The 10,719-nt window shown below is 34.4% G+C and overlaps 2 protein-coding genes across 6 annotated transcripts; one reads left to right on the forward strand and one right to left on the reverse strand.

The window, feature by feature from the left end:
* Positions 1–854: 854 nt before the first annotated feature.
* Positions 855–4,087, forward strand: LOC120074194 (RHOMBOID-like protein 9, chloroplastic). Of its 4 annotated transcripts, none has more exons than XM_039027261.1 (6): positions 855–1,471; positions 2,109–2,316; positions 2,517–2,682; positions 2,904–3,074; positions 3,390–3,544; positions 3,651–3,806. In XM_039027261.1, exons 1-6 carry the CDS (start codon positions 973–975, stop codon positions 3,661–3,663), a joined length of 1,212 nt encoding a protein of 403 aa, XP_038883189.1. In that variant the 5' UTR covers positions 855–972; the 3' UTR covers positions 3,664–3,806. The 4 variants fall into 4 exon arrangements, with proteins under 4 accessions (XP_038883189.1, XP_038883196.1, XP_038883174.1 ...); XM_039027268.1 differs by having other exon boundaries at positions 3,621–3,762; XM_039027246.1 differs by having other exon boundaries at positions 856–1,471; positions 3,640–4,087.
* Positions 4,088–4,908: 821 nt separating this feature from the next.
* LOC120074221 (14-3-3-like protein A) lies at positions 4,909–7,827 on the reverse strand. Of its 2 annotated transcripts, none has more exons than XM_039027279.1 (5): positions 7,705–7,827; positions 6,452–6,963; positions 6,202–6,324; positions 5,791–5,907; positions 4,909–5,412 (listed from the first exon to the last, which is right to left on the reverse strand). In XM_039027279.1, exons 2-5 carry the CDS (start codon positions 6,935–6,937, stop codon positions 5,344–5,346), a joined length of 795 nt encoding a protein of 264 aa, XP_038883207.1. In that variant the 5' UTR covers positions 6,938–6,963; positions 7,705–7,827; the 3' UTR covers positions 4,909–5,343. The 2 variants fall into 2 exon arrangements, with proteins under 2 accessions (XP_038883207.1, XP_038883213.1); XM_039027285.1 differs by lacking the exon at positions 7,705–7,827 and adding an exon at positions 7,569–7,704.
* Between the last annotated feature and the right edge of the window lie 2,892 nt (positions 7,828–10,719).

The raw sequence follows: 10,719 nt of genomic DNA on the forward strand, positions 1-10,719 counted from the left end.
CAAAGTAAAGACAAACACATGACATAAATAGAAAAACTAGAAAGGTGACTAAAATAGCATACATAATTCACCAGCCACTCTTTAATATAATACATATTGAATTTTTCTCCCTCACAATTCATTGGAGATGGATAAATTATTTTCAGCATCTACAATCTGTCCAAAAAATATTCATTTTGTAATCAAAATTATATGACACAACCATAATATTACATTTTCGTCTAAATGTCGATATTTTTATGTTTTTATGGATTCGATATTGATGTGAATATTTTCATTATATCTTAAAAAATTACGAAACATAATAATTAAACAACGAAATATCACTAATGTGAGTATAAAATAGATAATAGAATATGTTAACTTGTTTTAAAATAATAAAATGTTTATTTTTACTAATTTAAATTTATTTTTTGAATTCCTTATTTTTATAATGTTTTTTAGAAATATTCATCGAAATCATAATTTTATCGACATTTTTATCAAAAGTTTTGTAAAATTAAGATTTAGATATTTTCATCGATATCGATATTTCGAACATCTAACGCAGACACAATATTCTTTTCAAAATACCCGCACTGAATTCTTAGCCAGACAAAGTTGAGAGGAAGCTGATGGTCGAGAAGAATTTTGACCCTTAGTGCTGACACGTCACACCAAAGCTTTCAAAATCCCAACCTAATCTACTGTTTTGGTGGGCTCCACTTTGATTTCTCATTGTGGTCCACTGGCCAATAGCAAGGTAAGATTCTGACACGTGGCATATTACTAATGGATTAACAGAGATAAGATAAGATTATCTAGATTTTTAAAATCTAATGATCTTTAAATGAAATATATATGCAAAATCTCAAGGTCCCATGCAATTAGTGGAAGCCTTCTCAACTCCAAAACCCCTCTTCTCAGGTATTTAATTACCCTCTAAATCTTCCCTTTTATTTGATAATTAGCTCAAACAGGTTCAAACCATATATGGCTGTTGTTCCCACCATTTTCCAAATACGAAACTTTAACGACTCGATCAATCCGACCCAAATAATTTCGAAGCCGAATTATAAGAGAGCAAGCATTTGCAAATGCGACGTCGTTTCAAAGAATAATTTACCAATTTTTGAGTACTCCAAAAATCGTCATTGGGAGATACAAAATAACGATTCATCAGTCATTACAATTGCGGCAAGAGCAACGAAGTCGAGAAGAAGGTTGAAGGCGATGTTCTTGCAGCATGTGAGATGCAGTAGTGGTTTGGATTTTGAGTCACAAGTATTGAAAAAATTAAGCCAGGTTTGGGAGTGTAGTACTAATGAGAAACAATTGAGATCATTGGGTTCTTATTTTGGAAGGCTTCAAGGTGTTGGGAATAAGAAAAATTTAGATTCTTTAAACAAGAGAAAAGTGCTTGATACAGGTCAGTTCAAAGCAAAGAAGGAGCTTGAATTGCTTGATGCTTATTTTCAAAAAGTTGATGAAGGTAACTCTTTGATCCACATCCTCCCACATATGTTATTGTTCTATTTTTCATGACTTGGTCTCCATAAATATATAAATATTACTGTTTAATTGCCATTCGGTTCAAAAGTTTAAGCGGATAAATTATTATAAGTTAGACGTTTTTATATTATATCTCCGATTCCTTTTTAAGTATATTAGTTTAATGACGTAAATCCTCTTTTGTTTTCTAGCATTTTATACGTACATTTCCTTTTGTTCCTGTACTTTCAAATATTTTATTTTTAGTCCATATATTTAAAAAAAAAAAAGTTTTATCATTAGTTTTCTTTTGGTTAGTTATTTCATATAAAATTGACTTATTAGGCATTTTATTAAAGGGAATTGTAAAAGAAAGTTTTTTTTTTTTTGTTGGAGTGAGAAAATTTGAACATTTGACATCTTGGTCGATAGTTCATACTTTGATGTTAATTGAGTTATACTCTTGTTGACTAAAAGAAAGTAATTAATGACAACTTTAAATGGTTTGTTTTAATGCAAATCTCAGTCACAAAACTTATTTAAAAGTTTAGAATCCAAAAAATGGAACCAACATAGAAGGGTTTAAACCATTTCAATATATGTTGCAATATGTAACCATTTCAGAATTTGATATCTAGCACATACAGACTTGCAGAACCATCATCTGTCTAGTTTTGATGAACTACAAGAAGACAAATTGGTGTTCACATCATCCCCTTTCGAAGATCGCAATAAAGACGACAACGAGATGCACATACGACACGTGAAACTGAACGGTATGATCCACAGAAGCATGCCAAAAACAGCTCAACTACAAGAAGAAGATGTTTGTGATCTCTATTTGATGTAAGCTACCGACTTAACTCATAAGATTTCGACTGAGAGTTTGGAATGACTTGCATTAAAAGAAAAATGTCTTTTTAATGGGGCGAAAGCACGTTCTAAAAGTCATCCCAAACTCATCTTTATGGATTCTTGATGCAGAATATGTTCTAATAAGGTCGCTAACAGTACCATTGCTCGATTCGTTTTGGAAATATATGCAGAAGTGCTCTGGTTTCTATAAATATAGCAGTTTTGTTGTTTGAAATAGCAAGTCCAGTAAAAAACTCAGAGCTGCAACTCTTTTCACTTCCTTCTCTATATGGAGCAAAGATAAATGAGCTGATCCTAGTAGGAGAATGGTGGAGGCTTGTGACACCTATGTTTCTGGTACAACATTGATATTACTCGGTTCGTGTTTCCATTCTAGAACTGTTTTCGACATTTGTTCATTTGTCTTTCCCGATAACAGTTTACTCCAACGATTAAAGAAAATAAAAACCGTCAACTTAAACATAGTTCAACTGTCTGTTGAAAGAAAGTATTCTATTTGACATTGAAAATTCTTAGAATGTACTCAAAATGCCTTGCCTACTAACCTGTTTATGCAGCATTCAGGAGTTCTTCATGTTGCTCTGAGTTGTTGGACACTTGTTACATTTGGCCGCCAAGTCTGTAGAGAATATGGTCCCTTTACATTTTTCTTGATCTATGTCCTAGGAGGCGTTTCTGGCAATCTCACAAGCTTTCTTCATACTCCCGATCCAACTGTCGGCGGGACGGTAAACAACCTCCCCCCAGTTCAAACACCTACGATTAGTAGACAAAAGAGAATTCAATTTTTAGCATAATATTTTAAGAGCAATGATTGAGTGCAGTCTAAAGTGCACCTAATTTCATACTCTCTTTACCTTTACAGAGAAAAAGAAAATAAAACCATTTAAAAAAATATTTGTCACATAACAATTTTTTATTGGACAACTGTCTGAGCTGCACAAAGATAGTGCATAGAAGAATTATAGGATACTTGAGATGTTTAGTGTTTGGTTAGTCTCATTCCTGATTTTAATGTGAATTATATGGAACCGTTGGAGCAGGGGCCTGTGTTTGCCATGATTGGAGCTTGGCTTAGTTACCAATTCCAAGACAAAGATGTGGTGACAAAGGATGTCTCAGACAACATGTTTTTGAAAGCAATAATTGCAGCAGTCATAAGTTCCATTTTAAGCAATATTGGTCCCATTGATGAATGGTAAGTTAAAAAGTCTCTAAAAGAAACACCTGCCTTGTTTTTCCCATCTCTAGAGGCGAAAACGAACTTACAACAGATGGTGGTTTTATTGGTAGGAGTCATACAGGAGCAGCTTTTAGTGGGATGTTATATGGGTTTCTAACTTCCCCAATTGTGGAGGTGAATGATGCTGCTTCTTCTTCTTCATCTTCATCATCAAGGAAAGGCCAACACAAGGGAATCAAGCTTGTGAGGAAGTATGCTCATCCTTGCAAATCATTGGCTGTTTTTGCTCTATTTATCATGGGATTCACAAGTTTGGTGTTCTTTATTCAACCTCCTTAGCTTCCACCACATTGAGCTTTTTTGAGTTCAAGTTTAGATTTGGTTTCAGAGCAAAATTCTACTCATATATTGTCAAATATATTAAGCTTAGAGTGTGGCTTTGGCTTGCAAGGGCATCATGTACAGTCAAAATAATTATGCCTCTAATTAAGTTTAAACTTGAGTTTTGTCTCACTTTTAATTATTACACTCTCTCAAGTTTAAATCCTATTTCTGTTACCTAAGGCCTTCGTCACAGTATTTTTGTTTTATTTTTTATTTTTGAAAATCAGAAAATCACTAGTGAACGGAAGAGGAAAGGGGAAAGAAAATTCTCCACGAACTAAATGCCCATTCCCTGCTTGTTTGTTATTTTGATCAATTTTTTAAAAATTAATATATGTACACATACATACAAAAATATGTGTATGTTTGAACCATTTTAAAACTTTTATGTATGAATAATTAAATAACTTAACATATACTTTATTTAATTGTATTTTATATGAGAGGTCTAAAATTTTTTAATTGATTAATTTAAAAATTATTTTTTAGAGATGGGAGAATGAAATGAGGCAGAGACGAATGAAAATAGAGAAATCATCTCTATCCTTATCCAATACATCTCTACTTTCACCTATAATTTTTTTCTTTTGTTATCTACTTTCTAACCATCTCAAAACATTCGAGAAAGTCAATTTTCAAAGTCGAATGGCTTAATTTGTTTAGAAAGTTGTAGACATTTGGATTACAAAAGAAATAAATTGTACAAGTAAAAGTAGTATTTAACCTAAAAAGAAACAAAAAATAAATGATTATTAAACCATGCCTAAACTTTCATATATTCCTATCCTAGTCTCTAAATAAATAGGATCTATTTTAATCCTTCAATAATGGTTGATTAATCAATTAAAAAAAAGCTTCAAAAATTAGTGAACAAACTATTTTAAAATTGAGGGCCAAGTAGAGTTCCAAAATAGGATAGTGTGATTGATGAAAATGAAGGAATTGAACCATCTCTCTTTGTAGATAGATAATGAAAAACAGCAGATCAATGTGTCTACCAAAAAAGAAAAGGATTCATATTCCATAGCACTCAAACATCGATCAAACACCAAATTCTTCTCATAAATAATAAAACCACATTATACTCTTGTTGGAGTATTGAAAGGCCCTAACAGTGCTTATAATTCTTTAAGACTCAAGGCCACGATAGTACAACCTATAAAACAAATCCGAGTAAGGTCAGTACTTCCAGATCTCGCACTCAAAAGCCAAAGCCATCAACCAAGACATTTCATTCAGAACTACCAACAACCCAAGTAGCACTAACACTAAAGACAGGGTCGCCACATTTTTTTTAAATAAATAAAAAAAAAAAAAAAAAAAATAGAAGAAGAGAGAGAGAGAAGGGGAAAAAACAAAAAAAAAAAAAAAAAAAAGGGAAAAAAAGTACAGAGTACATCTCCTATCAAGTATCAACTCATCAAGGCAAACTACTGTCCATGTCCCTCCCCGGATTCACGTTTTGATGCTGCTTCCTTAATCTCATCGCCAGCTTCGTCCTACAAAATTTGTCACAAAATCTTTCATCAGACCAGACACAGCAGGTTTCCAGAACATGACAGGACATGTCTACAAGCTTTTCCTATAATGCCATTTATGGCAGTTGGCACAGAGCCAGCTCAAGTGTACCACATTGCTCTAATAAGAAAAATGGATTTGTTTTCTCTACTTTGGATCTAAAGACGGGACAAAAAGACAAAAGAAGACAGACAATATGACAAGATCCCAGACAGCAGTCTGAATCCAGGTTGTGCAATGATAAGATCACTAGCAGTGGAAAGCAGAACTGAAATACGGTAGCAAAAGACTTTTCTTGAAAACAAGAATGAGTAGGTAATGCAATGAGGCACGAGCATGAGCACAAGCTCGGTACTTACTCCAATATCAGAAGTCCAAAGGGTCAAGTTGTCCCGGAGGAGTTGCATGATCAAGGTGCTATCCTTGTACGATTCTTCACCCAATGTGTCGAGCTCAGAAATTGCTTCATCAAAAGCCTATGTGGGAAAGAGAGGAAAAGAGAATAAGCACAACATGAGCGAAATAGGGTTATCATCAGCTAACCAAATTGAGTTATAAAAAGAAAAATTAGAGACCCTTTAGGAGTCTCTTTCTTTTGTTTGTGTATTACTCATCGAAGCACACACCAAAAGAAGACACCCATCCTGGCAAAGGCCTCAAAATATTTTTACCAGTAACAAATTATGATTGAATCAACCACAAAACCAGGCATCATATAAATATATACAATAACTACCACCAAAGTGTGTAGTTGAGCATTAGAGCATTACCTGCTTTGCCAAATTGCAAGCACGGTCTGGCGAATTAAGGATCTCATAATAAAACACTGAGAAGTTAAGAGCAAGACCTAGCCTAATTGGATGAGTAGGAGCCAATTCGGCAAGAGCAATATCCTGTATTTATGGTTGACAATGATCCAGAAAACAGACACAAAGTGTTACCAAAAGCACCGTCAAATAATAGAAATAGTAGTATATATAAACTGAGAGGGATGAAATCCGAGGGCGTGGGCAACTTGACCTGAGCAGACTTGTAGGCTAACAATGTGCTCTCAGCTGCTTCTTTCCTTTCAGCTCCAGTCTTAAACTCAGCCAGGTACCTGTGGTAATCACCTTTCATTTTGAGATAAAACACCTTAGACTCAGCAGATGAAGCTGATGGGATGAGATGAGACTCAAGTAGGCTCAAAATTCCATCACAGATCTTGCTCAGTTCAGTCTCGATTTTGCCCCGGTAATCCTTGATAATTGCAACATGGTCCTCATTTCCCCGACTCTCTTCCTTCTGCTCAATGGAAGAAATAATCCTCCAAGAGGCTCTCCGAGCCCCAATGACATTCTTGTAAGCAACAGAGAGGAGATTCCTCTCCTCAACAGTCAGCTCTTCGACATCCACAGTCTTGGCAACTTTCTCCATGAACTCTACCATTTCCTCATATCGTTCAGCCTGTTCAGCCAACTTGGCCATGTAAACATTTTCCTCCCGTGAAGAATCAACAGGCGACATCTTCAATGTGACAAACTATTAATTCTCTGCCTCCCACAAACACAGAGCAAAAAGGACCCAAATCAGATCGCATACATTGCAATTCAAGTTCGTACAATTCCTAGATTAAGATCCAGCAACAATGATCCATTTACTTGTTTCAGGTCTCAGTCACCCAAATTATTTTTCCCATTAAGCTATTCATATTCCATAGGATCCAATTATAAATCAGTATGCCAAACAAAACCAGAAATTAAGGGATAACTGTATAATTTAAATTCATCAATCTTCCATACAGCACTACAACTAAGCATCTACCCACTAATCATACCTAAGAGAACAGAATCAATCGAAGATTCCAAATGAAATCACAAAGGATTCAACAATACAATTTGAACAAAACCACCAAGGAAAGAAGAGAACCCAAGTCCCATTTTCCCTAAAACTTTCTGAGTAGCCTAAACAAGAATTAAAATAACAAGAGCAATCAAACCAGCCCACATACAAGCAAATCACGATCAATTAATTAAGAAATCCCAAAAACAGAAAAGGCAAAAAAGGCAAAAAACTTTAGTCACCCACCACGTTAACCCTAGATCTCAACATCCAATCCAACAAGAGGAAAAAAAAAAGGAAAGGGAAAGCATCAAACCTAAGAAGAAGAAAAAACAATCCGAACAGAAAGGTGTAAGAATAAGGAAATCCACAGGCAAAATCGAAACCCTAATGCAAAAGAAAAAGGGAATAGGAAACTAAGAACTGGGAGAAGAAAAAGCAAGGATTTTTACCTCGAGAAAATCGAGCCCAGAGAGAGAGATTGGGAAATTAGCAGGAAATAAGGAGGAAGGCTGGGAGGGGTTTTAAAATGGTAGGTTGGAGAGAGTGGTCCAATAAGAGGAGGACACGTGTTGGGTAGCGGAGAAACCGTGCAGGGTATTTTTGGACTTTAATGGAAAGGGTTGCCACGTAGGCGTTGACTGTCAACGATGTGGAACTGGCGTTGTACTTCATTGGGTCGCCGGCTGGTTCTATTGTTGTGTTGTCGATACGCTTCGCTGGAGCCACGCGCTTTCAACGTGTCGTTCTTCTCTCAGTGAAACCTTTCTTTCACTTTTGCAACATATATAATATGTTTTTATTGTGAATTTGAAGGGTACAATGGAAATACAGATATCCATAAAATATAATATTAAAATAAATAAATATTAAGTAAATAAAACAACAAAAGATGAATTTATCCACTTTCTCTAATCTTTTTGGATTGATCACCAATATGTGTCTTTCAAAATCCACCAAATGCCACTTTATAGGTAATTTGGTAAGTAAGAGGCGAATTATATGGACACTAATAGTATGTAATCTCGAGACACATAGACAACACATGGGATAATGAATAAGTGGTACATGGTCAATTAACACTAATCATGGGCATCTATATTATACCTAATTTAATATATTTATAATACTCCTACTTAGATGTCCATTATATATGAAATATGTTTCATTAAAACCTTACTAGGAAAAAATTCACTGGAAAAAAATCATGGTGAAGGAAAAAGATTATATATTTCATATAATCTGATACTCTTAAAACTAATACAGTATATTTACTCCCCCTGGAAACATCACTTGAGATCTCTGAGTTGTCACATTCCAATATTATGCACCAAATTTTTCAAATGTTACGATTGATAATGTTTTTGTAAATAAGTCAATCAGGTTTTTTTCGAACAAATTTGTTCTACAATGATGTCACCACTTTCTTGAAGATCATGAGTATAGAAAAGCTTTGGTGAAATATGTTTTGTTCTATCTTCTTTAATATATTCTTCTTTGATTTGGAATATGCATGTTGTGTTGTCTTCATATAGTATCGTTGGAAGATTTTTACTAGAAGACAAGCCACATATTTTACGAATGTGTTGAGTCATTGATCTTAGCCATACGCATTTTCGACTAGCCTCGTGAATTGCAAGAATTTAAGCATGATTTGAGGAAGTGGTTGTTATAGTCTATTTCACTGATCGTCATGATATAGCAGTTCCTCTACATGTGAATAGATAACCTGTTTAAGATCTAGCTTTGTGTGGATCAGATAAATATCCAAAATCTGCATAGCCAACTTGATGAAATTTTGATTTATTTGAATAAACAAACTCGTGTCGATCGTTCCTTAGAGATAACGAAGTATATACTTGATTTTGTTCCAATGTCTTTTTGTTGGAGAAGAACTACATCTTGTTAATAAATTTACTGAAAATTCAATACTGGTCTTATATTATTAGCAAGATACATAAGTACACCAATTGCACTAAGATATGGTACGTCAGGACCAAGAATTTCTTTATTATCATCTTGAGATCGAAATATATCTTTCTTCACATCTAGTGAACGAACTTCCATTGGAATGTTCAATGGATATGTTTTGCTCATATAGAACCTTTTCAAAAAAAAATCCTGTATAAGTTGATTGATGAACAAATATCTCATCTGCTAAATGGTCAATTTGCAAGCCAAGGTAAAATTTTATTTTTCCGAGATCTTTCATCTCAAATTCTTTCTTAAGATATTTATTGTCTTTGAAAGCTCTTCAAAAGTTTCAATTATATTTAAATCATCAACATATATAGTTATAATTGCAAATCTTTACTGTGATTTCTTTATAAGAACACAAGGACATATTGGATTATTTTGATATCCTTCTTTCGATAAATATCCACTCAGGTGATTATACCACATTCGTTCTGATTGTTTCAATCCATATAATGATTTTTGTAACTTTATTGGATACAATTCCTGAGAATTTGATTTATATGTTTCAAGTACCTTAAATTCTTTTGAGATTCTCATATAAATATCAATATCAAGAGATCCATATAAATATGTTGTGACTACATCCAAAAGATTCATGTCCAGATTTTCATACACAGTTAAACCAATTAAATATCTTAGTGTAATTGCATCCATCATTAGAGAATATGTCTCCTCATAATCAATACCAAGTATTTGTGAGAAATCTTGTGCAACTAGTCTTGCTTTATATCTTGTGACTGAAGGAACTCTTATCAAAAAGTACCTATGAGTAAAAGCAAGATCGTTCCAAATTCATTGTGAAAGAAATACCACATTCACAATCAAACATACAAGTTATGCATTTAACAACAAATTACGGCATGCTTAGAACAAAACTTAAATGCAAAGGAACGAGAAACATACTAGTTGAATAACTCTTCTTCTCTTTAAATCTCGCTCTCATCAAGCCAGTAACTCTCGTTGTCGTTGAGATCGTTAAGTCTATCGTCCACCAAATCTCGCTGTCGTCTACCACCGAACGGACTTCTCATAAACAGGTAGAAAGAAGGACACAACCACTCGGAAACCTCGGTATTTTCGGAGTGAGAATTCATGAGGTGTGGGCTCTGTTGGCTTTGGTAGAGGAGAGGAGGAAACAACAATCGTTTACCACGACCAAGCAAGTGGGAGAGATTCTAAAGTCTATCACATAGACTAGACCGATGCTTGATCGTTTAGCAAAAGGTACACGATCGTATAGTAAAAAGGCCTGATCATTTAGATGATCGTTTAGTAAAATCGCTCGGATGCACGATCGTTTTGAAAAGACTATGCGGTCGTTTAGGTAATCCACACATGTACACAATCGTTTAGGACAACTTGAGCTATCGTGTAGGCTCTCGTTTACTAGACGATGGGCAGTGTACTAAATCGTGAAGCGATTTTCTGATCAATTGTAAAATGAAAACTATTTTCATTTTATCCTTTAGTTACGAAAATTGATTGCAACC

The sequence above is a fragment of the Benincasa hispida genome, chromosome 1 (genome assembly GCF_009727055.1).
Source record: "Benincasa hispida cultivar B227 chromosome 1, ASM972705v1, whole genome shotgun sequence".
NCBI lineage: Eukaryota > Viridiplantae > Streptophyta > Magnoliopsida > Cucurbitales > Cucurbitaceae > Benincasa > Benincasa hispida.

What these genes read in the sequence shown, in the direction of transcription:
- LOC120074194 (XM_039027246.1), top strand. Translation starts at nt 973, where the DNA reads ATGGCTGTTGTTCCCACCATTTTCCAAATACGAAACTTTAACGACTCG. An exon ending in TTTTCAAAAAGTTGATGAAG is followed by an intron (nt 1,472 to 2,108) that starts GTAACTCTTTGA and finishes TTTGATATCTAG; the next exon opens with CACATACAGACTTGCAGAAC. An exon ending in GTTTGTGATCTCTATTTGAT is followed by an intron (nt 2,317 to 2,516) that starts GTAAGCTACCGA and finishes AAATATATGCAG; the next exon opens with AAGTGCTCTGGTTTCTATAA.
- LOC120074221 (XM_039027279.1), bottom strand. Translation starts at nt 6,937, where the DNA reads ATGTCGCCTGTTGATTCTTCACGGGAGGAAAATGTTTACATGGCCAAG. An exon ending in CTTGCAATTTGGCAAAGCAG is followed by an intron (nt 5,908 to 6,201) that starts GTAATGCTCTAA and finishes TTTCCCACATAG; the next exon opens with GCTTTTGATGAAGCAATTTC. An exon ending in TTTGGACTTCTGATATTGGA is followed by an intron (nt 5,413 to 5,790) that starts GTAAGTACCGAG and finishes CAAATTTTGTAG; the next exon opens with GACGAAGCTGGCGATGAGAT.